Source organism: Haemaphysalis longicornis, unplaced genomic scaffold (assembly GCF_048455015.1).
Source record: "Haemaphysalis longicornis isolate Haplotype H1 unplaced genomic scaffold, Haemaphysalis longicornis Haplotype H1 scaffold_1, whole genome shotgun sequence".
Taxonomy (NCBI): Eukaryota; Metazoa; Arthropoda; class Arachnida; order Ixodida; family Ixodidae; genus Haemaphysalis; species Haemaphysalis longicornis.
Window position 1 is genome coordinate 84,846,397 of NW_027526203.1, and position 27,844 is coordinate 84,874,240.

The following is a 27,844-nucleotide window of genomic DNA, read 5'->3' on the forward strand; positions in this document are numbered from 1 at the left end:
AGTTTCGAATGGTGTTGGTTTGCTGCTGTCGTTACGAGCTCGTTTCCAGTTTACAACCACTGAAAACTTCAGTTTGTTCAGTTACGGCAGGGACCCTTACGTTAGCTCACTCCTGGAACATGCTGGCGCTCGTTGCCGACTTCGTCAAATCGCTCTGACCTTGGGGAAAAAAATGCCGTAAACACCGCGCATTGACGCTCGTATCTTTCTGGTCGAAGCAGAGAGCTCGCGCGAACGGCTTTCCATACACGACACCGGCCAACTGGCATAAGTGATACTGCTACTGAAATTGAACTATTATTAACCGTAATCAAAATACGGCACATACGTACCAGTCTATATTCGTCCGTCGCGACGGGGCTGACGAGGCAGCGGTGCCGACGGCTGGGCGTTCGTCTGTTGTGGCTATCGCGGAATGGTCGCTTTCCCGTCCACCGCGTATCCCACAACTCTTGCCGCTCGTGCACTTAGAAGCATTGAGCGTTATTGTGGTGTGAGGTTGTTAAATGCAAGCCCGAGCTCCTCGGCGAGAGTTTTGTTCTCCGGATCAGGCGATTCCATGACTAGGGCTGCGGGTGCACTAGGTTTTACTAGTATTTTTAAAATGGCCGCCGTCTCGATCGACTCCCGCGTGTGGGTGCTATATGGAGTCGACATACTAAGTATCTGTTTCATGGACCGGCTCTATGACGCCATTGTACACGTCACGGAATGTTCAATTTTAGCGGGAGATTTAAAATTTTGGCTTAAATTGCCTTATTTATCAGTGAATAAAGCATCATTTGCTTCCGGGAAAGCGCTTGGGGTACTATTAAACACCTAATCTTTCGAATAAAACAAACTTTTGTTTTCTCTTCATGGCTCCTTTAAACAATAAAGGACCGAGAATAGAGCCCTGGGGAACCCCGGACGGTACAGTGAAACTGCGAGACTTAGCACCAGCGTACTGAACAAAGTTTGTTCTCTGTTTGAGGTAGGTTGCAAACCACTCGCAGAAAGCAGGAGCCAAGCCATAAGCAGACAGTTTGCGAAGGAGCAAATCATGGTTTACGTGGTCGAAGGCCTTGCTGCAGTCGAAGTAGATGACATCCATTTGTTGACGTGAAAGTATGTACTTGCTGGCGTCACTCAGAAAGCAGGCAAGGTTTGATTCGACGGACCGGGCAGGTATAAAACCGTGCTGATTACTATGAATGAGGGGCCGGATTTTGGACAAGAGATAACGGTGTACTACTTTTTCGAAAACTTTTGAGAAAGAACAAAGGAGAGATATTGGTCGATAGTTCCCAGGCACCGACGCATTTCCGGACTTATGGAGAGGAAAAACAACGCCGGGTTTCCAATTTGTCGGAAAGTGCCGCTCTTCAAGCGAGAGACAAAAAATGTGGCAGAGCAACGGCGCGAAAATGGCAGAGCAGCCTTTTACAATGAAGCATGGGATGTTATCATGGCCTGAGGATTTCTTCGAAGGTAGGCTGCGGATAGCAGCCGTGACATCCTCAACGGTTATGTTGGGCGTGTGTATGACATCACCTATCTGCGCGAGCCGAAGCGGGAAGCCGCTGTCGCGTGACGAGGAGTTCGCGGACAAGAAGTGTTTTGTGAATATTTCAACAATGCTGGCTGGGTCGGAAACGATGGTGTCGCCATCCTGCAGAGTAATCCGCTCAGGGGCCTTTCTTGTGCGCGTGCTAAAGATCCGCCTGAAGTCGCTCGGGGATCGGTTAAGCGAAGATTCTGTGAAGTCCGAAAAATGTTTTTTGTCGCGAGCGAGCAGCACTTTCACAAGTGAGCGCTGTTCTTTGAAGATAGTGTCGGCGGACGTGTCGTTTTTAGCTTTCCTTAGTTTGTGGAATCGACGCTTACTGCGCAGCGCGCTGCGGAGTTCTTTGCTGAACCAGAAAGGGAATTGATGAGGGCGCTTAGACTTTTTTGGGGGTGTGCACTTTTCAACCTAATCCCATCTCCCCCGTTTCAGTCCAACCCTGCCAATCGACTCGTGCTCTTTCCCCCCCTTTTAACCTCCCCGCTTTCGAAACGACTGTGCACGCTGCCCCCTTTCCTCTTCTCCCGTGAACGCGGGCGGGGAGAAAGGGAAGGGGATAGACGAGGGCATAGGTCGGCGTACTCACTCGTGAGTACACTCATTTGTACTCATTTGTACTCAAACTCACGAGTGAGTACGATGATGAGTGATCACACACCCAGAAAAAAACAGTGAGTACGATGACGAGTGAGTACAGGGGTAAGTCCACTACTCGTGAGTACAGTACTCATGAGTACAGTACTCATGAGTATGAGTACTCATGAGTACAGCATTCATGAGTATGAGTACTCACGAGTTTGAGTACTCTTGAGTATGAGTACTCATGAGTACACAGTACTCATGAGTACACAGTACTCATGAATACACAGCACTCATGAGTACAATACTCATGAATACTGTTTTTGCGAGTGCTTGCACTCTTGAGTATATGCACTCCTGAGTACAGTAGTGCAAACAGTAGTGCAAACAAGAAAACGGACGACAAAAGCTGCCACCCGAAGACACGCAGAAAAACGCAGTTTACGGCCACGGCTGCACCGTTAAGCCCCGAGCTCCCCTGAGCCCGACCCGGCCTGAGAACAAGAGGAGACGCGAGACGCAACGCGAGTGCTTACGTTCCGTTTCGCTTTCTCACATGTACTTGCCTTCGTGCAGTAAGTCGCCCAACGACAGTGCACCGCGTCAGACGTTTTCTTCCTCTGTCCTGATTTATGTGTAACCTGTGTTTTTTCTAATCAATTAAACAATTCATTTTTTCTACTTAGTTTTTCATTCGAACTACGACCTAGCTAACAGTGCAGATGAGTTGATTATTCGTGAGTATACAAATTGAGTACTCATGAGTACAGATTGAGTACTCATGAGTGCAGAATGAGTAATACTCATGAGTGCAGAATGAGTAGTACTCATGAGTAGTAATCATGAGCAGGAGTACTCATTGAGTACTCATGAGTACAGATTGAGTACTCATGAGTACAGAGTGAGTACTCATGAGTACAGATTCCGTACTCATGAGTACAGATTGAGTACAAATACTCGTGAGGACAAATGAGTTTGAGTACAAGTGAGTACGATTACAAATGAGTATTTGATGAGTGAGTACGAGTGATTTTGTGAACAGACGAACTTTTTGAGTCTGAGTTTGATTGAGTACAGCGTAAATGAAAAAAATTGTGATTAAGTTTGAGTGAGTTCTTTCTGTTTTGCCGACCTATGGACGAGGGGGCCCTTGCCCCGCCGTGATGAATGGCGATGCGCTGAAAAGAAGAAGCAAAAGAAGAAAGTTGCTGTTGGAGGTTAGGAGAGGTAGAGATAGTGATCTGCAACTGTCGGGCGAGGCAGAACAAGAGAGAGAAAATAGCGGGAAGTTGCGAGGGCTGGTAAACGAGGGAGATAGACTGTAGAAGGGGACCTGGCTAAAATATATGAGGGGTAAACAGGAGCCCCGTTTACATTGACCCGACGAGGGCGCGTTGAGTCGAAATAAACAGGTTTTTTGGACTCGACCCCCCCATGTATAAGCGGACGGGGTGGGTCAGAGAGCCGTCGCGGCGAGTCCAGTCAACTCGGAGGCAGGGGGTGGGTTAGCTCTCTCGTCGGGCTGAGTCGGCGGGCCGCGGGGCGCAGAATACCGTATCTGCGCGGTTCTAACGCGCCCCCAATCGTAACGCGCAGGTAACTTCGCGCAGGAAAATTCGAAAAAAAAAATGTGACACTGACGGTACTGCGCAGATGGAAAAGACATGACACCACGTACCTGGAAGAGGGAGATATTATTTGGCGTATGCCGCTCTGGAAGCCAATAATGAATTGTGCTTCACGAGGTTGCTTATCCAGCTGCTGCTGGAAATAAAGTTATAGCGCGCAACACTGAAGCTGCCTGCGATTTCAAGTGCCTTGACCTTCATAATTCTAAGCGTTAGGGGCTAAGCAGAAGCACAAAAAAATGTGCAACAGCTGACCAGGGTATTCGGCATGCCATTGAGGAATCAGTGCGCCGAAATTCACTCACGTGGTGTTGACGGATTGTTTTTATTGGACTGAGTTGGATTTTGCAGGTACTTAGTGTCCGTTGCGCATGGGAATGCTGCTGGCCGCTTTAAAGCCTATTTCGGTTTTGAGCCCGACTGTAACGAGCACACAAATATTAAGCTACCTTTTAGCAAGAGAGGGTGCGCGTTAGAATCGTGAAAATACGGTAGCCCCTTTTCCGGGAACCCCGCCGCTCCCCTCACCTCGATTCTTTGGACGGGGTTCATATAAACTCGGACGCGTCGAGGTAAGCTGAACCCGCCACTCAACTCACCCCGCCCCCGTCGCGTCCATGTACACGGGGCTAGGCTGGTTCACGGGTCTGTGTGAGGGGGTATTGTTATCGCCCTGTTCAATTTTCACAGCCTGCCTCGGCTCCCGTAAAGGGCCCCGCCAAGGTGTTCCACTGATATCCATGACGTCGATGCTCCGGTACCCTTTCCGGCTGAGTCAATCTCTTCCTGGAAGCATTAGTGACGAGAATTGATTTTAGAGTGTGTAACGTCCATGGATTCGTGTTTAAAAAAAAACAATATATTAAAGTCACAGTAATTTTCAGGTCTTCTCCGTACCCAGGAATGCACCGCGGTGTCTCGTGTCGCCGTGAGGGACGAGGCAGACTCAGATGTCCAAGCTATGTACAGTTTATGTACAGGAATTATTTACAAGGCATATACAACGGGAGCAGAACTAGCCCGCAGTGGGGCTTAGAAGCTTGCCGGTGTCTAGCCGGCGCAGGCGGGACTCTCCCCGTGACCTGCGGCAAGTTCAGAGCAAAAAGACCCCATCCTCTCGCCGGGCCTGACAGCCAATGAGAGCCCGCTGAGCCCCAACCCCGCGCAACCGGCGTACGTTGCTCTGGTCGGCTCGGGTGTTGGAAACTTTAGGCTTAGCATCCTGGCGGATATTTGATTGCCGCTATCTGTGTAACTGCGAATGACAATCCGTAACACAACTTTTCACCACACTATCATCCCTTTTCTCGCATAAGCTACTTCTTTTTAGCGATCAGATTGATTCAGAAGAGCAGCGACAAGCGCGGTTGCTACCGTGGTCTGCGCCGGTTCGAGCCGCTGAGTGTGCCGAGCTGGCAGGCGCGACCGGCGTGTGCGCGAACTGTTTCCGAAGGCAGGAAACGCTTCGCGATTGCCTGCTTTATCCATTTTTTGCGATTAAACGCGCGGAATCTACAAATTCAGCTCAGCGATAGTCGTAGTTGACCATGGAGCAAAAACGGTGGCCGGAGCGACGCCGACGACGCATCGGGTCATGTGTCTCAAATTCACGCGTACGACTAGTCGTGGTGACAGTCGTAACGATCAGTCGCATGCGAATCGCGTGTACAAATCGTACATGTGTCCAGCGCTATTTGTCAGCGGCACTCCGAAGGGTGACGGCCGCCTCCACGTCTCCGTCGTTGGGGGCACCCGCAGTGCAACGACCTCCATGGTCAAACCTTACACCTCCCACACAAGATACATTTAATCCTACTAGATTAAATGGATTAAGACGAAAAAGAAGGTTTGATCTGCGTTGCCAACACTTCAGGGGAACACGCGCAAAAAAGATATAACATGGCGAGGCGCAGACTGAACTAACGCGTACCTCTAGCGGCAAAAGAAGCCAAGAAAACAGGCGCATGCACAAAACACAAGCCATGGACCCCACAGAAAAGGATGAGGTCATCTCGTAGAACACCATGAGTGTCCGCCGCGCAAGAAATGTAAATGTTCGGTTACGCTGCCTCCGTCAGGCACTGATACGCACACTCACGAAAGAAAATGCACAAAAACAGTCTGCCGCGGTCACACAATAGTTCATCGTACCGCACCAAATCGGAGGTCGGCGAAGTGCAGTCCGGTGGTTGCGCGGTCGAACACATTTCACCGCGCCGTCCCCCACCCCAACCCCGCCGCGAGTACCGCTGTCCGAATGAACGTTATGCATTACATTTACAATGAGCGCATTAGCTTCACAGTTACGGAGTGATGGGGGGGAAGACGTCAGTAGTTGAGGTTTTCAGAGTCCTAGGTGCCGTAGAGCCAAAGCTCCGATTTGAACAAACAGCGGATTGCCCAAAAGGGCTCTACCACATTAATTAGCTGCTTGGTTCTCGGCCTTGAGTAGAAACGCCTTACGCCCGACTGAAACTGATGCTCCGCTTTGTCGCGTGCGTATTGGTCGGGGGCATGTTTATGCGGGCCTCTACGCGACAGTCCTGCGCTTGCCGTGAAGCTAGGTGCGTCGCCCTGACCCACATTGACCAACTGTGGCTTTTTCGACGGCGGCAATCTATCCGGCATAGTCGGGGCTGCTACTAGCTTTACCCCTTTCCCGCCAAAATGGTGGGAGGTGCTCTTACCGGCAACGTGGCCAGTCAAGCGTCGCCTCCGGCCACGCGTCGTTCCCGGCGAAAGCGCCTTCTTCTTAGCGCGGTGTCTCTGCCTGGGAGACCCACGAAGGCATCTGGCGCTCGGCCGCGTGGCCGTAAGAATACGGTCTGCATGCGGTGCGACCGGCGGTGCTACCGGCTGCCTTGGACCGAGCGTATCAAACTCGCCCTCAACCGGCGGTTCACCAGCGGCACCCCTCGTTGGCGGTTCACCAGCAGCACCCCTCGTTGGCTCAGCCAACTCCCATACGTTCGACACGTAGTTGCCGGTGCCCTCTTGCGGCACACCAGCGGCCGGTGGGCCCAATTCACGACTCCGGGCGACTGGTATGGGCTCGAGCTTTGCGGAAGGCGTGACGGGTTCGCGCGTAACTGACAGTGGCGTTGCCTCTACCGCCAGCTCTATAAATCCACCCGCCTCGGCTTCGTACTCAACTGCTGCGCCACCCGTGTCGCCCCCGGCCGGGTCTGCCTGCTCAAAGGCATTCGAGTCGCGGTCGCATGCTCTTTCCAGAAGTTCGGGACTAACCGCCGACATTAGCAGGGCACATGGGCCGGGCGGTTCGGGCACGGAGTCGACGACGACAGGAGATGTCTCTGCATCACGGGAAACATCCTCGGACGACCCCCCGTTGCGCGAACCTCCTTTACGCTCCAGCGCCACTTTACTCCGATGGGCTTCCAAACGCGCCCTTGCGACTTCAACCTCTTTTCTAGCAGCTTGAAGTTTTCTCTCCCACTCATCTTTACAGAGCTCCCAACTAGACATCGCTCTAGATTTAGCTGACCTAGCGCGGGAAAATAACAATCATCAATACCCCTTTCGGACAGCAGTAGTCGCGTGCGGGTGAAAAGGGGAAGGGGACTCACTTTTCCGTTGCGATGGCCCGGTGCGCAGGCTGTAGCTCCCAAACGGCGCTCGCGACGCACCGCCGTTGAGTTGGTGACGATAGAGACGCTTCCCTTCGCTGTATCCTCACGCTTCTCGGTGAGACTTGGAGGATGTCTTCGTGAGCTCGAACTGCAGGCTCGAGCTGTAGGTGTGCTCCACGGGAAGGAACGGTCAGGACTCGCTCCTTGAACGGTGCTGGGCTCGTTCTCGTTGTCCTCGTAGGTGGACTCAGGCGTGCGGTGATTCCTGTTCTGCCGACTGCGCCAGTAATTTTCAGGTCTTCTCCGTACCCAGGAATGCACCGCGGTGTCTCGTGTCGCCGTGAGGGACGAGGCAGACTCAGATGTCCAAGCTATGTACAGTTTATGTACAGGAATTATTTACAAGGCATATACAACGGGAGCAGAACTAGCCCGCAGTGGGGCTTAGAAGCTTGCCGGTGTCTAGCCGGCGCAGGCGGGACTCTCCCCGTGACCTGCGGCAAGTTCAGAGCAAAAAGACCCCATCCTCTCGCCGGGCCTGACATAAATACCCTCGGTGAGGGAAGGGAAAGTTCAAAGAAAACAAGAAACGGCAAGGCCGGGCACAATACTCCCAGACCGAGCAAGGTGCGTTCGGAGAACCTCCACACGTAGTCGTCGCCGCCAAACTTGTCAAAGGGAGCGGCGCCTTTTTTGTCCTGCGCCGGACACGACCCTGCTCGTTTCCGTAGGCGCCATGCGTCGAGACGGCCTAATTGTCAGCGGCACTCCGAAGGGTGACGGCCGCCTCCACGTCTCCGTCGTTGGGGGCACCCGCAGTGCAACGACCTCCATGGTCAAACCTTACAGTCACCAAGTAATTATAAATTAACTGTATGTGCTGTTAACCTCACAGCACTGAAGAAAATTAATTGCAGAACTCTATCGAAATCATAACGTAATTCACCCAGAAACGTAACGCTCATTGCAGCTACTTTTTGAACCACAGTTCGGAATATCAGACTTTTGCCGACGTAATTACATCCGCTTCTTCCATTTGAATTTTCATAATAAAACATTACGATGATAGCAACCATTGCTTTAAAATATATGTAGAAATCCAGAGAAATGTGTATCATTCTTAAGCCGCTTTTCCAGAGTGAGTTTTTGAGTCGAATACGGCAGCGAGTCGCAAAAAACGTTGTATTATTTCATTCTTTTAAAGTTTCTTTTGTTTCTTTTCGCCAATGATGTAAATATATACGATCATAGTGATGAAGGGCCTTTACTTCGCTAATGGTGTTTTCTTTTTCGGATGATGCAAGGCGCACTGCAGCGTTGGTGCGTTTACGTTATTTTTTATTCGTACTATATTTCCACCTTTAATTTGCGGATTGTTTTGTTTGTTGTTTGCTTTTAGGGGGAAATGTATAGGATCCATACATTTTTGTTTTGTCAGATCATTTTTGTTAAAATTGTATTTTTTTCTATTTTATTTTTGTAATATTTAAAACTTATGTCCGACCAATTATCTCCATTTAGGCCATTATAACTAGCCACTCAAGGTAAAACTTCCACCAAATCTGCATTTTTGTGGAAATGCAGGGCGTTACCCGTTTCCCAATCTCGTCATTTTTATTTCGTATTTTGAGTGTTGTTCAGAGGACTTTTCTTCTCTATTCTTCGGTTTTGTAGGGTATAATATGCATATTTTTAACTTGGTCAGATCATTTTCGTTAAAATGTTAGGTTTCCTGATTTAATAATAATGTACGCTGATTGCAACATGAACAGGCTTCATTTTAATTACGGCGTGAATATGAACGGTACCAACGGAGTCAAAATTGTACTGAGAGTCGCAAACTGTCATTGGCCAAATACACCGTCCTTTTGTCCTCGTTATGGATATGCATATTAAAGTTAGCTGTTCTGACTTCCACACTTCAGTTCTTTCTCCAGAGTGTACGTAGTCGTTCTGCAGTCAGTCCGTATTTATTCGTTTATTTATTTATTTATTTATTTATTTATTTATTTATTTATTTATTTATTTATTTCGATTACTACATTCGCCCAAAGGGAATTTTTGTAGGAGATACATAGAAAAATGTGTGCAGTACGAAAATGGACTGATCAATCTCACACTAAGGCAAAAATTATACGCATAAAAATATACAGGGACATTTATTAAAAGATTTCAACTAAGAGAGTTGCTCAACATGAAAGAAGAGCAAAGACAAAGGGGAAAATTTAAAAAAAAATAAAGAAGGAAAAACGCGAAACAAGAAAAAGACGGACATCATATGACACTAATCAAAGGGGTGATAAAAACTTTGCAATAAGCAGCATTGTGAAGCAGTAACAAAATATACATACGCAAATAAAAACCGGAAAAAAATCATGACAACTGAAGTTATATATGCTGCGTTCTATGTATTACAACGTTGTTTGCTATAATATATCCCGTCACTTAAAGTAATGAACTGGCGATTTTTTTGGATTATTTTTTTAAAGAAGAGAGATAGCGAGAAGAAAGGCACAACTTCAAAGAGAAAAGGCAGTGAATGAAAATTATTCTGCACACAGAAACAGAATGCAGTTTTACGCGCCCTAAGCCTGCTTTCTTTTGGCTCTTTCTTTATTTCGTTTTCTGTTTTTCTCGGGAAAACAGGGGGCCAACTCCACTCACTAAATCTAAACTCCGAAACTAAAACTCGCAAACTAAAAAAAAAAAAAAAGAGACGTCGCGGTAGCCCTCTTACCTCTTGACAGGAAGCCCTCCGCCCGCCCGCAAGGCCATGCCCACGCAAAAGCCTCTTTCCCCCCCCCCCTCCCCTCTCCCCCCCCCCCGCCCCCTGCAGGGAGAGGGGCGAGCAGTTTCCACGGTGCTTGTGGCACGGGTAGAGTTGCACGCAGGGGAACGGAGAGGGGGAACAATAGCGGGAATTTACCTAATATGTTTTCTGGTTGAAATGACATCCAATCAGAGTTGTATTTTTGGAATGCCTGTGAAACGAGTAATCTTAGCGCTACTAACACGGTGACCTGACCAGCTGTAATATTGATTAGTTAAGCCCACTAATTGGGGTTATGGAAATCGGAAAAGGTTTAGGTTGCATTATTACTGGTGGACCAAAAAAAAAAAAAAAACGCGTGGCATCACTGTCCGAAAACGTTCGTATCCCACACAGAAAAAAGCGTTTCTTGCGCCCATACCACCAAGAGAAACGAAAACAAAGGGCCGACTGAAAAAAAAAAAAAGAAAAGTTTCCGCAGTGTCAAATCAGGGACTTAAACAAAACGATTAAATTTTGGAGAAATAGTCGCATCAGCATACTTAATAGTTCCTGGTTGGCTGTATAACATTACAGAATAGCGGAAATGTCGGTTTTAGCTGAAGCAATAAACGAAGAAACGCATTGACTTATTATAATAGCGAAAATAGAGATAGCTGGTGGAAAGAGATTACAAAAAACAAAAGGCAGCAAAATATATAAAAGTGAACTTACGAGATCAAAATTAGGCACCTTATATATCCCCCCCCCCCAGATAAAGACAAAATAAAAAGAATCCTATAAAAGAACTACCGGTACACGAAAAGAAAAATACAAAAACGGACCAAGCACTTAACATCCTGCGGTTGTGCGAAATGTGTGATTGGCTGAGTTAACACACTTAATCGTTATATTTAACTTAAACGGAAATAATGGGTCGAACAAAATAATACGGGAAAATAAAAAATATATATATAACAGTATACTTGCGAAATATACCACATTTTTACCCCCTAAACAAAGACTTAGAACAAAGAAAATCCCCTCAAAACAACGACGGAAACAGGAATAGAAAATCGTGAAAACTTACCGTAGAGTGCCGTGCAAAATCGTGAAAACTTACCGTAGAATGCCGTGCATTTGCCCGAAAATGCGGAATCGGCGGACGTAACACATTTAATTGTTATAATAGCGTAGATAGCGATAATTAATCGCAGGGAATGTGAAAAGGGATGCATACAAAAACGTAAAAATCCTGAAATATGTACGAAGGGTTCCAATGAAATAAAAAAACTTTTACCTTATATGCCGCCATCAGGAAGCGACGACAAAATTAAAAGAAGTCTTTTTTATCTTATAAGCCGCCCTCACGAACCGACGACAAGAATTAAACAATTCTTACAGGATAACGAAAACAAGAATAAAAAATTATGAAAAGCACCATCGCCCAAAAAGCATTGTTGTAGTAGATGCATAAAGGAATGTGCACAGTCCAAAAATGTACTCACCAATCTCACGCTAAGGCAACAAATATACAAGCATAAAAATATACAGAGACATTTATTAAAAGATCGCAGCCAAGAGTGTTGCTCTACACCAAAGGACCGCCGAAGAGAAAGGAAAGAAATGAAAAAAAAGGAAAGAAGTTTGGAAAAGGCGAAGGAAGAGAAAAAACGGGCATCGTATAAAACCAATCAAACGGGTAATAACAATATTGCAATAAGCAGAACTGGGCAGTAGTAATAAAATATACAAATAACAAATAAAAGACGGGAACAAATTCACCGCAATTGAAGTAATGCTGCGTTCTACGTGTTACAACGTTATCTGCTACAATGTCCGGTCACTAGAAGTTCTGCCTTGGCGAGATTTTCAGACTTATTTTTTAAAGAACAAAGATAGAGAGAAGAAAGACCAAATTCAAGGAGAAAGGCAGTAAATACCAATTAATCCGCACACAGGAACAGAATGCAGTTTATGCGCTCTGACTCCGCGTTCTTTTACCTCTCCCCTTCCCCCGCGTGCGGTTTTGCTCGGCAAAAAAGAGGGGCTGCTCCGCTCACTAGAACTATACTCTCAAACAAAAACTAAAACTCACAAACTAAAAAAAAAAAATACGTCGTGGTAGCCCTCCTTCCCCTTGACCGTAAGCCCTCCGCATCCAAACAAGTTCACAAAAGCCGCGCCCACCCGAGGGGCCCGCGCGGGGAGAGGGGCCTACAGTTTCAAGGGTGGTTCTGGCACGGGTGAAGTCGCATGCAGGGGAAAGGAAAGGGGGGATTTCCCCGCGTGGCAAGTGACATGCGGGGGAATCGGCACTGTGATTTCGGAACGGGAGGATGGCCCGCGGGGGGCGCGTGCTACAGCCGTTCTTTTCGATCATGACGTATACTGCATTACTGAGACGTGGCTCTCAGACCAAATTGCTTCTACAGATTACTTCCCGGACGAGTACGCTGTCTTTCGCCATGACAGAGACTACGAACGCACCGGTCAAAAATACGGTGGAGGAGCTTTAATCGCCCTGCGAAAGTCCATGGTGGCGTTTCGCCGAGCTGACCTCGAATTGGGAAATGAATGCGTTTGGGTCGAAACAAAGACAAACCGCGGAAAAAACCTGCTCATTGGCGTGTATTATATGCATCCAACTCTAGACTTCCCCGCATTCGCGTCCGTTTTTCAGCACCTCTCAGAAAGTATAGACCCTCGAAAGTACAACATTCTTTTATTCGGTGATTTCAACGTACCCGGCCGGTGGTGGAATCCCGGGGGAAATGTTGGCAATTCTACCAAAGCCGCTCACTTGTTTAACTTTTTCTCATTCGCTGGATTGGCATATGCTGCACTTCCTCCTAACCCAGCAGGAAATGTCCTTGACATCGTCTTCTCCAACTTGACCTCCTTAGACCTTAAAGGCCAACTGCAACGAAAATTTACCTACGCCAAATTCTGTTTCAATGTGTAGTACGGACCCAAAAAGTCTCTTCTGACCGAATTTTAAACTCCATACGTGCGCAGTATTTTTAATAAAACCATTTAAAAACACGCCCAGTCAGCCCCCACTGCACCTAGCGGAGTGTCGCCCGAACTAGTCGCTCGTCTGCATCAAACTTCCGGTGTGACGTCAGACTAAGGAGATTTGCTGTTCGTCGTCTCCTCAGTCTGTCATGGTAGCCGCTCCCGAGTAAGCAGCATTACAGCGAACGGTACCTCTTGCTCACGGAGACAAGTCTTCGCGCAATGCCAACCACATGCGTGGCTTTCGCGTGCAAGAACACCTACGCGACACCCGGAATTAGTTTTCACGCGTTTCCGAAATGCGAGAAGCTCAAGAAGCTCTGGGTTGCTGCGACGAAGAGAGCAAATTGGAGCCCCACTAAGAACAGCATGCTTTGTTCGGCGCATTTCAAGAACGAAGATTTTCTTCATGACTTGAGTGTTGCGGAGCACGAGAAACTGAAGTGTGCCCGACTAAGAAGGCGTCTGAAGCCGGCTGTGGTGCCTTCTATCTTCTCCCATGTTGTCTGTAAGCCGAGGAAGCCCCGGGGAGCGTTTGAAAAGCGCCGGCGCAAAGAGGTAAGTTCGCTCGACGCAAGAAATACACACGTGTGCGATCTTTATGACAGTTAGCCGTTTGTACCCACTGTCATTTCCAGGTTGTTGCTTCTTTGATCGCGGACGCTCGAATTCCTTCACCGTCGGGCGCGCCGAACGTCACTGACGCTGGATTGCGTGCGTCATGGGATGCGCCAAACGGCATGGTATCGCCTGACCAGCCTGGAAACTCGCCTGAGAACCCGCCTGAGCAACCAGTGAGCTTGCCTCAAGATCCCGAGGACGTGCCGTTCGTTGAAGAAAACGGTGAGAGGCGGTGTCTTCGCTCAAACGATTGGCCTTTGCCGATTTCGTAATGCTGTAGTGAAAGCTTGCACGCAGACGCGCGATCATAGCGGCGAGTCTGAAACGGATAGTCGAAGACGGTCATTGCTACAAGTTCGCTGCGTGTTAATCAGTGAACAGTAGTGATGTAAAATAACTTCACGACATTGTAGGAACCAAAACGCGAAAGCAGGCTGTGTGTGTGTGTGTGTGTGTGCGCGCGCGCGCGTGAGAGAGAGTGAGTTAAAGAAATATAGTGTGGGAGCCAGTCTTGTTTTCCTTTCCCTCAAACACCCTGTTGCTCCTTGTACTTACCACCTTGTCATAACTGTGCCTCACATTACAAACGACACCGCTTCCTTGACCAACTGACTCGTGCAAATTTTATTTTCCTTTTCCTCATCACTTTCCTGGTGAACTGCTCATCATTTTTATCATCTAAATACTCAGTAAAGTTTCAAGTAATTTTCACAATAGAAAAGCGCATGGCTGCAAGGTTTATTTAATTTAGGTTAACATTTCATTTGTGTTTAGCGTGTTTTTTTTTTTTGTTTTTTTCCTTTCTGAATGGCCATGAGGTAGACATTGTGAGTTTCATTATTTATCTCTTTGCAATCATTTCATACAGAAAAGGCAAAATGCATTTTATTGCATTGTGAAAGGCTGCCATGCATGTTTCTAGCTTTAAAATTATTCTGCAGCCTTCCACTGAGGTGCACTTTATAGCGCAGGTGTAGCCTTTCCGTGTAAAACACCAAATTTTGAATGTAAATTCGCACAACCTAGTGCTAAAGCAGTCACACTACATAGTTATCATCTGCCTTCAAACAAGGTAATGACCTGCCTTCAAGACGTATGGAGTGACAAACTAGAGTGCTGTTGTTTGTCACTTGTCTCTGCGCTGTTTTTGAAGTAGTCAAAACGCATTTGGTGGTCTTGTTCTGCTTATAATTTCTGCTATGACTCAAAAAACATGCTCACGTGAGCGACCGTGTTGCTTGTGTCAGTTGGTCAGTGTTGTTTCAGACGAGTCCAGTGCGTCCGACGGCTTTGTTAGCGGTCAGCCGGCACTGTGTTCACGTGTTCGCTCACAACTTGAATTGTTCACCCCACAATTCTTGCTGCTATACAAAGAATGTGCCCTACATTTTGGTGCAAATAGCTCATTTGGCAAGCTTATAAGCCCCGCCTGATTTGCTTTTGCTGGCCTCAGCCAATCGCACAGCTGTGCACATATGACGTCAAAGCTTCTGTTGCAGGAAATGAGCGAGTGGGTCGCATGGCCATTCCCTTTTTTCCTAATTGTTATTTGAGTGAAGTTTACGTTAAAAGTGATGTCAGTATGATTCTAATGAGGCAAACTTTTGAATTAACCAAACTTGTGCTTTGTCTGCATGGCCCCTTTAAAACAGTGCAAGAAATAAGGAAATCCACACACGGGGATGACACCGAGATAGCGTGAAACAGACCGTGTTATTCATGCCACTGTTTGTGCCTGCCCAACCGTTGGACGGTTGCATTCATCGTGCGAAGTTAGACCGTCTTCAAGCAGTGCTGTAGCCTTTGCTTTGAAACAGGAAAAGAAAAAAAGCTCGTTTGCTTTAATTTTGCGGCCTGGTTCGGGCCTGCGTTTGTAGGAGGCATGAACAGCGCAGTCTAGAATTTTTAAGTGAACTCCTTACGAAGAGGCATTCGGAAACGCACAAATTTTGCAGAAAAAACACTGTCCACACGAATGTCAACACCACACCGCAAACCACGTTTCGCGTGTGGACACGTGCTGCCCAAACGGCAGAGTGCAACCGTACATATGGCATCGGCGCCACCGCACAGTAGAAAATCCAGTGCATACATCCTGTAGTGAATAAATTTGCAGAAACGAGATGTCAAGCCACTGTGTAGTCAAAGTTCTCTTCCAGGAGTCATGGTAGGGAAAATTATGAGGACCACAATTTATTGCATTCTTTGTAATCTTTCTTTTTATGCTTGTGTTATTGCTTTTAGTCTACCCATGTGTTTTTTTAAATCTTTGCAGATGACAGCAGGAATAGCTCATGTCCGACTTGTGGCCACAGTTTCCAGGAGAAAGCATCAAAGTACATACAGGTCGACTTGCCAAAGGCAAATGTAGCCAACAAGTTTACTTTGACAACTAACATCTACAGGAACAGTGGTAGGTTCCCAGCATCTGCGAGCGTAATTTGAGACGTAAACTAAGCAAACCTTTGTTTTCAGCGGTGCAAACTGAGCCTGGCCCTGACTGGTGCTCTTCACCTGTTATGAACACCACACAAGACTGGGGCATTCCATACCCACCATCATTTGAATACTCGGACTCCCACACAAGCAGCGAAGGCAGCGAGGACGAAAGCATCACAAGTGTGGAGCTGGATGAAAATGATGAAAGCTTTGTCCTGTCGGAAGATGATCCGTACGTGTAGATTTGAGCATCTTTTGCTTTTATTGCCTGCAGTGATGCCAACATAATGAACCTCACATGGAACCCTTTTTTTTTTTTTCAGCTCCCCCGAACCTGGTGACCAAGATGTCATTTCAGAAAGAAAATTTCTTGTATTTGAAAGCAGTTTGATGCAGCTGTTTCAGCATTGCACTACCTGTCACTTGCCATGGGAGGTAACAACTGCAACCGTTGGAAGCCTCCTGCGCATAACTGCGGTATGCCCAGCTGGACATGGCGTAAGGTGGGAGAGCCAGCCATCCATCAACAGAAAGGCCTTAGGAAATGTTCTCCTTGCTGGTTTGTTCACTTCTATTCTACTTGCAGCATGTGGAGGAAAAGATTGCATCCATAAATAGTTGTAATAATTCTCAACAATAGAAGCAAAACACTAGTGTTTGTGATGGTTGTTGCTTCAAAATTTGTTATAGTGATCTGAACTGCACAGTAGCAGGAAGTTGCATAAGCATTGTGGGCACCAAGTGGCTTCTCGCAGTATTACGCACTAAAAAAGCATAGTCATTGCTGTTCTCCTACCTTGAGATGAGAGCTGCCGTGGTCAATTTACTATGCAAGGGAAGGCTGCAACCATTGTTGATTGTTTTCGTCAAAAGCACCTCTGAGCTCATGCAAATCATGTCAGTCTTGCCTGAACTATCAAATGGTGTCATCTCTTACTCGGTGTTTTTTCGTGGTCTTTGTAGGCAGATCTAAGTACCCACTTATGGTAGTTTCATAAAATGGAGCATAGTTTTCAGAAAAGGCTGGGGCTGTTCTCACTTCACAACCGTCAAAATGGTGGCATTTATTGAAAACACATAATGCATCATTACCCTAAAAAACTTCTTTTTTAGGTGCCATCTTGTTCAGCGGCTCAAATCCCAAAAAAGCACTCCGGCTTCTCTCCTGCATTGGGATTGCTGTGCCTCACTTGCGGCTGTACTTTGTGGTCCAGAAGGCCTTGCTGTTCCCAACTGTGCGCCAGGTCAGTTTCTTTCCATCGTTACAGCAGCGGCCTTCAACTGTAGAAAAGCCAGCCCCCTTTCTCTAGTCTTTAAATTTTAAAGCAAAGCTTTCTACCTCTACCTGCCAACGGTTCTTTCGTCGCATGCGGGACAAGAAACTCCCAATGCGGCTTGGGATGGGGACAGTGATTTTCACTCATGGAGCACAGTGAAGATGACGCGGTGATAGGGTGCTATTACCCAGCGTGTTCCGCAAGAAGGTGACTGCTCGCACCGGTGGGCGCGTTAGCGGGAGGGCTTTGTAATCTCCTTTAGTGGCAGTTGTTTTGGTGCTGCTTTGAGTCCATTGCCCGCTTTCTTCGCACGGCTTGATTAACTTGTTAGACAGCACCTCCTGGGTTACTTCGACCCGACAGAATTAAGTGAGCGTGTGGCAAAGATATGTTAAGGATTGGTTTGCAGGGCGGGAAAACAGAATGTAGAGACCACATACAGGCATCTGGTCGCTAGAGAAACACTACTTTTTGTGCACTGCTTGCCATGAATGGGACTGCGTTTTCTAAATTGGTAAATACCAATTAGTTTGTGTTTTAAGAGGTATTACAAAAGGTGAGGCCTTCGCTGAGGCCTAGCCAGCGGTTTGTTGTGGGAGTATTTCGACGTTTTTGCTTCTCGTGCTATTACTGAAGGCATCTCTGCATCATGTCAAAACGGAGACGCCTATTGAGTGTAGGGGAACCGTCTCCGCTGCTTCTGCAGCTCGAAATCGACGCTGAGGAGGACAGCAGCTCAGACGGCGACGACTTGCATGTTTAAGCGACAAAGTTCGCCGAACTGTTCGCTGCATCGCTTCCTGTATTCAAAGTGCTGGAATACGTTTGCAACTTTGGCTTGGAGCTAACGCGTCCGATCTGGAGGCCACCATTTGTTGAAACACCTGGCCCGGCCTGGCTCTTTGCTGTTGCCGTGTTATCCGCAGCGCGGCGCCACGGTCGCGTGCTGCTCCAAGATCGGGTACGCGTTCGGTTGGGGAGCGGTGACTCTTGCTCGGATTGGGGAAGCGGCGCATCGGTGTACTCCGTGTCGGAGTATCAGAGCAACCACCCGAATACAGCATTACTAAACTAACTAGTTTAAAAATTGGTATAAATGGGAATCGCTAAGCTCACATGCCGAATTGTTTTTGTGTCTGCACTTGTGTTGCGCGGTGGTGTAGCCCCGAGCTAGCACATGAGGTTGGCTAGGTTCCACTGTCTCACCCTTCGAAAGACACTCCTCTCCGTTTTCTTTCCGCCGACGCACAGCCGGGCTACAGCGGCGGTGTCCGCCGCTCTAGCCCGGCCGTGCCCGATGCTGCTGCATGCGGGACGCTGCCCCCGCTAACTCCAGGTAACGGCTGGCCGAATCTCCGACTTCACTCTTTGTAGAGCCACGTGTGTGAATTTCAGTGACGTCCCTTTGGCAATTGTTGTGGGTGTCGTTTAAAGCTTTGCTTTCCAACCAGCTTCACAGCGTAGATTGGAGCCAATTTTTTTTTATTGCTACTACTTTTGTTGTGTGGGCACTACTTCCTAAAACTGAACTGTAGTTTCATAAGTTTTTCTTTCAGACTTACAACATTTAGGTTTCATGTATGCTATCTTTTTCTTTTAGAAGACAGGGACATCATTGCTCCTGTAACCTGCAATGGTTCTTTGGTGTGGAAATTTCATGTACTTGTAACATCTCTCACTTTGTATTTTTTAAACAGGTGTGGGAGGCTGAACAAAGTTGCCTTCTCCAGGAGTCAGCCGGGCAGCCTCTCAGCCTTGCAGGAGATGGTAGGTGCGACTCCCCCGGGTTTTCGGCAAAGTACATGACGTACACGCTTAGTGACACCACCAGAGACGTCATTTTGCACACAGAACTTGTTCAGGTATGTCTAATGTACTAGGTATAATGATGCTCTTCTGGGGCCAGTTCTATATACAAAGGCATGTATACCACCCAGGTGAATGAAGTTGGCAACAGCGTGCGCATGGAGCTGGAAGGGCTAAAGAGGGGCCTTGAGTTCTTGCTGCGCAACAACTCGACCATTGCACAAATTGTCACTGACCGGCACACTTCCATTAGAGCCTTCCTGAAACGGGAGCATCCAGCCGTGCTGCATCTTTTTGATTGCTGGCATGTGGCAAAAGGTAAGCACTACGGCGCGCCTTATTGCCTGTGTAGCGTCGGCATGTTAAACCCCACAATCAAATAAGCACTCATCTACATCTTGTACCCACACTGATTGGAATCAAAACATAATAAATTATGCTTTACTGCTACTGTGTTTCAGGCATCAAAAAAAAACTTCTTGCTGCCTCGAAGTGCCGTGGATTGGAGGAGCTGGCCAAGTGGTCACAGGCCACCGTGAACCACTTGTACTGGTGCGCAATGTCGAGTGATGGCCACCCGGAGCAGATTCTCCCCAAGTGGACCTCACTGGGAAACCATGTCATCAACGTCCATGAACATGAGTCAAGGATCTTCCCCCACTGTGCCCATGGTGACCTTAGTGGCGATGAAAGGCTCTGGCTCAACGAAGGTATGTACGGTAATCACATTTGATTGAATTGAAACATTCATGGCTGCATTTTCTTTTTATATGAAGGGTCAGATGCACATCGCAAACTTCGCGAAGTAGTCTGCGCCCCATCGCTGGTGAAGGACGTGCCACAGCTTTCGACAAAGAAGCAGACGTACAGCTGTGAGGCTTTTCATAGCCTAATTAACCAGTTTGCCCCGAAAACCTACCACTACAGCCATGGTGGTATGCAGGCCAGGTTAGTTCTGATGAAATATGTGCATGGTGCATGGCATGCTTTCAAGTTTCTATATTTCTACTGTGCACAGTAATGTGTGTTTAGCGTGACTGCGTGTAATGGTAAGTGTAACAGCACACTCTGCCACAAATGAACATCTATTGTTGGGTTTAAGGGGTAATAGGTGTAATAATTTTTTGTGCTAATAAAGCTCCCCTTCCCTCCCCGCTTTTTTTTTTTCAGAGTTGCAATAGCTAGCATGCATTATAACGAAAACAATGGCCGCACGCAAGCAACGACAGCCACGGGGAAGCAAAGGTTTGCAATTCGTTTCCGGAAGAGCCAGTCGGGGGAAGCCAGCCTTACAGCCATAAAGGAACCACCAACCTACGGTAAGGACAGGGTTGCTTCTCAGCTCCTGGTCGCATCACTAAGCTAGCCATGAGCAGTCATGTCTGCAGCGCATTTCAAGATAAATTTATGTGATTATTTTACATAGGAGCTTCCGAATCATAATATTCTGTATAAACTTTTTTTCTTAGTTATGATTATGACGTCGCTTGTGAAGGAAATAACAACCTATTCAAAAAAGGAGCTTTACTTGTATGTAATGTTGGTTGAATTTGGAAGCCTAAAGGGGACGTTAGGAATGTGCTGATAAAGCTAATGGCAGGCCTAGTGATGGAAGTTTGTCTTCTGCAGAAAAAAATTATTCTGCTGTCGTTGCATTTCAGTCGGTAGTTAATGGTAGACAACTATAATTTTCATCTCATCACTTCACTAAAAGGAGTGTGGCTAACACAACAAACAGTTCAAAAAAACATACAAAGAAAGAAATGGGGGCTATGCAAATGTCATTTGTTTCCGTGTCTTGCAGGCTACATACGTTCACTGCTCGAGTGCACCCTTCACATGTGCACTGAGTACAAGACGTACAAAGAAGCTTTCGAAGCCACCAAGGGTCCTGCTCCTCCCCCACCCACTACAGCTGGCCGTGACAGGCCGTCCTTGGATGTGTTGTGTGCCATGCAGCGCACTAGGTTCAACAAATAGCTGGGTGAGCTGTGATCTACGCTAAGATGGAATCTGAAAAAGCAGGGCTGAGAGCGGTGATGCGTTATTGCTGACCATATACCCGCCGCGGTGGCTCAGTGGCTAAGGCGTTGCGCTGCTGACCACGAGGTCGCGGGTTCAATTCCTGGCCGCGGCGGCCACTTTTCTGATGGAGGTGAAAAGCAAAAACGCCCGTGTGTACGAGATTTCGGCGCACATTAAAGATCCCCAGGTGGTCAAAATTAATCCGGAGCCCTCCGCTACGGTGCGCCTCATCGCCTGCATTGCGTCGGCGCGTTAAACACCACAATCAATTAATCTATTGCTGACCATAAAAGAGCTCCTAAAAATGTGCACGAAAACATGGTCAGTAACTGGCATTGTGTGGCTGAGCCCAAACAAGTTTTCTGAGCCCAAGCCGGTTTTCTGACCAAGTCACAAAACGAAAATGACCCTGTGTGTGAAGATTTCAGCATACATGAAAGATCCGCAGGTGGTCTAAATTAATTTGTAACCCTACGCTACGGCATGCCTCATAGCCCAGATGTAGCTTTGCGCAACTTTGCAAAGCGGCCAGTGTGCGCGCCAGCGGCCGCCATCATCAGCAAGCTCAAGCTCCAAGACCGAGGCAGCACCATCCGTATCAAGTGGTTCCCGGCTCACGCGGGAGAGTGTGCATCCTCACGGAAGCACAACGACAAGACGGCCCATTCGGCGGCGCAAGCGGTTACCCTCTGCTCCCCCAAGAGTGACCATTCCGTGTGGTGGTTCGAAACCAAGGACCAAATGGCCAGTTATGGCGAAGTGACTAAGGCTTATCGCCTAGCTCGACGGACAATGCCGCCTCCCCACCCGGCACTCATTCGGGAGGAGGCCGTCATCCTAAGTCAGCTGCAGACCGGGTCACTCCACGCCCCGGCAGTTCTAGATGTGCTTCACCCAGAACTCTATCAGAGTGGTGTGTGCAGTGTTTGTGCAGTGGGTCCGGTGGACCAATGGCACATCGTGTGAGATTGTGCCAGGTTCCCGAACAAAGCTACCTCTAGGACATACCTGCCCGAACTTTAAAGTGCAGTGCAGTCTAAAGACAAGGACACTCAACTAAAATAAAAATCTTGTTGCACCGACTTGTTTTGTGTAGCTCCCTTTCTTAAGAAAATTTTCTTGTAGTCATCACCACAAACCCCCTTAAAAAAATGCCATCCTAGGCGGCATGGTTCAATTTCAGCTTGTGACTGTTGCTGTACAACCAGCACAACAGAATTGACGGAAATTTCAGTCTTGCTTCAAATGTGCAGCCAATAAGACACATCATGTATAACATGCTGCAATTCCATTTTTTGAAAATGTGATTGCAGTGAAATTGTACGAGTGCTGTAATGCTGCTTGCTTTGTGCTAAGCCAGTAAGGTTGGAAACTAAAGCATACAAAGTAGGGCTTCATGGTTTGTATTTTATGCATTAAAAAAAATTCCAAGCTCCACACTCCTGCTTTGTAGAAATGTATAATGACTGGCCCTACTGTGGGTTGGTTCTAACATCCAGTCTGTTCAGAAACTCCGGTCAGTTCTCGTATTTTGTTTTCGAGGCATAGTGGCTACAAATTACATCCCAAAGGAGGTGCATTTGCAGTTGTAATTTTTTTTTAACGCAACCTTTTTTGCCATCGTAATTTATGGGTTTTTGCATTCGAGGCTGTAATGCAAAGTGGATATACAAATTCTGCTGAAATGCAGAACAAGTGTAGAGGTAGGAGGAAAACAGAGCGGTGGCGGAGGCAGTTAGGGGGCAGGGAGTGAAAGGGGGGGGGGGGGGGGTTGGGTGGCACATTCACGTATGAGTAAATACTGTCTCGGCGCTAATTATAGTGACTAAAAAAATTCCTTGAAATAAACGGTAAAATAGCCTTTCTTGGTATACCCATGCTATCGTTCCCAAAAATAGAAATAAAGATGAACCGGTTTGGTTGGCACCGAAACCGAAACAGCCGGAAAGTAAACACACCGCTTGTGGCAACACGTGCTTACTGTCGTGACTGACAACTCGGCGTGCGCTATGTCGGACGGGAGCGACGTGAGTATCAGCGAAATAAGTTCGGAAGAAGAGAACGACGATGTTGTCATTTATGGCATAGAGCCGTATAAGTTCGAGCCCAAGGCGGAAAACTCAGGGCAGTGCGAATCAGCGCCGCCGACGCCACCTCCAAGTCCTGGCGTAGAAAGGCTGCTGAACACCGCGTGGTATGTATTGCTGTTAACATTTATTGAAACGCCCAGTCACAAAATGCTTACTCCTCTGTGTCCTGTGACACGTATACAGGTGCAGCTGCGCGCACTGCGCTGTCATGCCAACGCTCACAGAATGCGTGTGCTGCTGGGAGCAGAGTGCCGTCAAGGTCAAGATTTCCCCTCAACTCGGCCACGTTTGCGTGACGGAAAACGAAGAATTCCGCACGTACTGCCTCACTCGATTCATTTTGGAGGTGGAGTACAGGAAGCTGGCACATTACCATCCACGATTCCGTGATATCGTCGAACCAAATGCGTAAGCATTAAACTTCAACAAATTGTACCACTCAATCATGGGTATCCAACCGTCGTTTCATGTGCATGTGTGATTTTTCTCCTAGTCGGTACAGGTACACCGCCTACAGGCAGTTTGTGTGGTGGGCTCATGGCGAGCTTGGGTCAGGAAACCGCGTCGTCCTGCCCAGCTGTGTAGTGACGATAATCAGGAAAACGTTTCCGTCGACTAGCTACACGGGCTTCAAGTGGGTTTAGGCAAGTATCAAGAGAAAAAAAAATCATGATGTTTTACACGTAGTACCGTGCTGGTGTTTATACTGTTATCATCCCCCTCCCCAAACCCTTTGGTTTCTCTCTCTGTCTGGGATTTTTTTTTTTTGCAGCCCCGCACGCCTAGCCGCCGAAGGAAGGGTGAAGAAAGCCTCGTCCAGGTCGCTTTCTTGGCAGCTGTGGCCATAACTTCCTTCGCGGGACGCCAGCAAGAATTGCGTCGCTACGCTAAAGGGATAGCCAACGAAATTGGCAAATAAATGAGTCACCCATGTTACTTTGCTAGAGTATCCTGTGTTTATTCTCTCGGTTGCAAGCACCTATGCTGTATGCCATGCCAGCTTTTGAGTCTGCATGATTTGCATATAAAAGGACACCCTTATTACGCTAGCGCGGCTACCTTGCTAGCAGAAATAAAACTTCCCGTGTAAGCAAAAATGGTACAGAATTATACATTTCAACGTAGGTAATATCAAGGATCCTTGGGCAATACGCGCTCAAACCGATCGTCGTACGCGTTAGCCGGCCGGTGTTAGTTTTGATTTTCTTGGTAGTTTTGATTTTCTTCTCTCATTAATGCGGGGTGGTTCAATCAGCCCAGCCAATATTACCCGTGCGAGCGCGCATATTCGTAGCACCCATTTGATCTGCTTTCTATCTCTCAACACTGCTGTTTGCGTACCTGTCCCTAGTGCTCGATCAGCTTCACCACGACGTCTCACGATGCCTGTGTTTACCATTTACCGGACGATATATAGACGCGTTTCATCCGCTCGCGGTGAAGTAATAACGGTAGCACAGACTTCCCACCCCTTTTCGCGCATGTTTCGAGCTTTTTAAGAAACGGACGACCCAAAACACATCGAACGCGCGCCGTCTTCTCGCAGGCAGCCGTGGGCGAATCCGCCGGCCGCGCCCACTCGAATCCTGACTGCCGCGTCACTTCCGCCCGGCCGTAATGGCCGCCCTCCTCTTCAGTTTCGGTTTTGAAAACAGCAGTTTTTAATCTTCGTTTGCACTGCAGCGGTGCATATTTGGGCCGCCAGATTTTGCACATCGCGTTTTTTTAAGTAATGCTACCGGAAAACAGTGCATTTACGGGACCGAAAATTTCGTTGCAGTTGGCCTTTAAACACGCTCGAGAAGCCCTTGTTCCGGTCGACCCGTGGCATGAACCATTCACTGTCACGGCTTTACTACCGGTTGCCTATGAGCGGCGCATGGAGACCCCATTCTTTGATTTTCCCCGTGGCGATTACAATGCCCTCTACATAACGCTCCAGGAGACGAATTGGGAGCCAGTCTACACATCGCATAATGCAGACGCAGCGGTGCAGCTGCTCACAAAAATTGTCCAAAAAGCAATGGACGAGCACATACCAAAAAAGGGGTGTAGCACGCGCCCCCCGCGGGCCATCCTCCCGTTCCGAAATCACTGTGCCGATTCCCCCGCGTGTCACTTGCCATGCGGGGAACTTCCCCCTTTCTTTTCCCCTACGTACGACTTTACCCGTGCCAGGACCACCCTTGAAACTGTTGGCCCCTCTCCCTGCGGGGGCCTGTCGGGGGGGCGCGACCTTTGTGAACTTGTTTGAATGCGGAAGGCTTCCGGTCAAGGGGAAGGAGGACTAGGGCGACGGTCTTTTTTTTTGAGTTTTAGTTTTAGTTTGTGAGTCTAGTTTTAGGGAGCGGAGCAGCCCCTCTGTCTTGCCGAGCAAAACCGAAAACGGAGGAAGGGGAGAGGTAAAAGAAAGCGCAGTCAGGGCGCGTAAAACTGCATTCTGTTCCTGTGTGCGGATTGTTTGTTATTTACTGCCTTTTCTCCTTGAATTTCTTCTTTCTTCTCTCTATCTTTCTTCTTCAAAAATAAATCTTAAAAACTCGCCAGGGCAGAACTTTTAGTGACGGGATATTGTAGCAAATAACGTTGTAACACGCACAACGCAGCAATACTTCAATTGCCGTGAATTTGTTCCTGTTTTTATTTGTTTTTTTGTATATTTTATTACTACTGCGCAGTGCTACTTATTACAATATTTTTATTACCCGTCTGATTGGTTTCATACGATGCCCGTTTTTTTCTCTTCCTTCGCCTTTTCCAAACTTCTTTCCTTTTTTAATTTTTTTCCTTTGTCTTCGATGTTCCTTTGCTGTAGAGCAACACTCTTGGCTGTGATCTTCTAATAAATGTCTATATTTTATGCTTGTATATTTGTCGCCTTAGCGTGACATTGATGAGTCCATTTTCGGACTGTACACATTCTTCTATGTATCTCCTACAATAATTCCCTTTTGGGGGATTGTAGTGATATAAATAAATAAATAAATAAATAAATAAATAAATAAATAAATAAATAAATAAATAAATAAATAAATAAATAAATGAATAAATAAATAAATAAATAAATAAATAAATAAACACATCCTTATTGCAGAGCGACTACGTGTGCACTCGGAATCGTCTCCCGTGGAGCGCTGAAGGAGATAAAGTGTGAAAGTCAGGACAACTAAGTATAATATGCATCCCAAGAACGACGGCAGGAGGACGGTGTATTCGACCGATGACAGCTCACGGTACTCAGCACAATTTTGACACCGCTGGCACAGTTCATGTGCAGCGCCATAAATAAAGTGCAGCCTGTTCATGTTTCACTCAGCATAGATTATTATTGAAATGTTGACAGATATGCAAACATTCAGAGAATTGTATAGTAATGCACACGATTCTTACGCCACTTGTATTCATGATGAGCTTTTTCGTAGCGTGATTGGAGTAGCAAATTAAGTTCAGCTATCTTATTGCTTTGAAGTTTTCATTTGTTTCTTTCCGCCAATAATTCATACTTTTTTTTGCAGAAGTTTGCTAATGAGCATAACAAAACTAAAAATACATACAAAGTATAAAACAATGAAACAGCGCTTAAATGAAGACAGTAAAAGAAGCCCAAACCCAAACGTTAGTTAGATATACATACAAATTCCGGATTCCTGAAGAAAGCGGAGAAATGTACGCTTGCACTAACATTGCGATCAAGGGCCTCAACTTCGCCAATTGTGTATCATGATTTTCGCCGACCCAAGGCGCAGTGCGGGGATGGTGCTTTTCATAATTTTTTATCCGTGTTTCGTTTTATTCTTGTTGGTTGATTGATTGTAGGGTTTAAAGCATCGACGCAATGCAGGCGATGAGGCGCGCCGTAGTGGAGGGCTCCGGATTAATTTTGACCACCTGGGGATCTTTAACGTGCGCCGAAATCTCGTACACACGGGCATTTTTGCTTTTCGCCTCCATCAGAAAAGCGGCCGCCGCGGCCGGGAATCGAACCCGCGACCTCGCGCTCAGCAGCGCAACGCCTTAGCCATTGAGCCACCGCGGCGGGTGCCCTTGCCATTCCCGCGCATTCGTTACGGTGGGGGACGTCAATCTAGTTTATTCTAGTTATTCTTGTCGTCGGTTCGTGAGGGCGGCTTATAAGCTAAAAAAGGCTTGTTTTAATTTTGTCGTCGCTTCGTGATGGTGGCATATAAGGTAAAACATTTTGATTTCATTAGTTCTGTTCGTGTATATTTTGGTTTTTAAGGTTTTTGCATGCATGTTTTTTTACTTTGCCTGCGAATAATTATCGCTATCTACGCTATTATAACAATTAAATGTGTTGTGTCTACCGATTCCGCAATTTTGTGCAGATACACGGCACTCTACGGTAAGTTTTCACAATTTTTATTCGTGTTTCCGTCGTTGTTTGACGAGTTTTTTATTGTTGTCTTTCGGGGGTAAACATATGATGGATTTTGCTAGTTTACTTGTATGTATATT

The 27,844-nt window shown here is 47.1% G+C and overlaps 2 protein-coding genes across 2 annotated transcripts; both read left to right on the forward strand.

Annotated features, from left to right (window-relative positions):
* The first annotated feature begins 13,271 nt into the window (after positions 1-13,271).
* On the forward strand, positions 13,272-16,412 carry LOC144138963 (uncharacterized). The gene is made up of 4 exons (XM_077671495.1): positions 13,272-13,668; positions 13,749-13,953; positions 16,007-16,144; positions 16,207-16,412. Exons 1-4 carry the CDS (start codon positions 13,333-13,335, stop codon positions 16,410-16,412), a joined length of 885 nt encoding a protein of 294 aa, XP_077527621.1. The 5' UTR covers positions 13,272-13,332.
* An 80-nt stretch (positions 16,413-16,492) lies between these two features.
* LOC144177850 (uncharacterized) lies at positions 16,493-22,373 on the forward strand. Its single transcript, XM_077705433.1, has 8 exons — positions 16,493-16,729; positions 17,284-17,414; positions 19,145-19,309; positions 19,385-19,571; positions 19,715-19,963; positions 20,030-20,201; positions 20,424-20,572; positions 21,058-22,373. Exons 1-8 carry the CDS (start codon positions 16,561-16,563, stop codon positions 21,231-21,233), a joined length of 1,398 nt encoding a protein of 465 aa, XP_077561559.1. The 5' UTR covers positions 16,493-16,560; the 3' UTR covers positions 21,234-22,373.
* The last annotated feature ends 5,471 nt before the right edge of the window (positions 22,374-27,844 follow it).

Excerpts from the sequence above, each read along its gene's own strand:
- LOC144138963 (XM_077671495.1), top strand. The coding sequence starts at position 13,333 with ATGCCAACCACATGCGTGGCTTTCGCGTGCAAGAACACCTACGCGACA. Across the intron at positions 13,954-16,006 it reads GCCGTTCGTTGAAGAAAACG|ATGACAGCAGGAATAGCTCA; the intron begins GTGAGAGGCGGT and ends AAATCTTTGCAG. Across the intron at positions 16,145-16,206 it reads TAACATCTACAGGAACAGTG|CGGTGCAAACTGAGCCTGGC; the intron begins GTAGGTTCCCAG and ends CTTTGTTTTCAG.
- LOC144177850 (XM_077705433.1), top strand. The coding sequence starts at position 16,561 with ATGCAGCTGTTTCAGCATTGCACTACCTGTCACTTGCCATGGGAGGTA. Across the intron at positions 16,730-17,283 it reads AGGAAATGTTCTCCTTGCTG|GTGCCATCTTGTTCAGCGGC; the intron begins GTTTGTTCACTT and ends CTTCTTTTTTAG. Across the intron at positions 19,572-19,714 it reads TTGCTGGCATGTGGCAAAAG|GCATCAAAAAAAAACTTCTT; the intron begins GTAAGCACTACG and ends ACTGTGTTTCAG.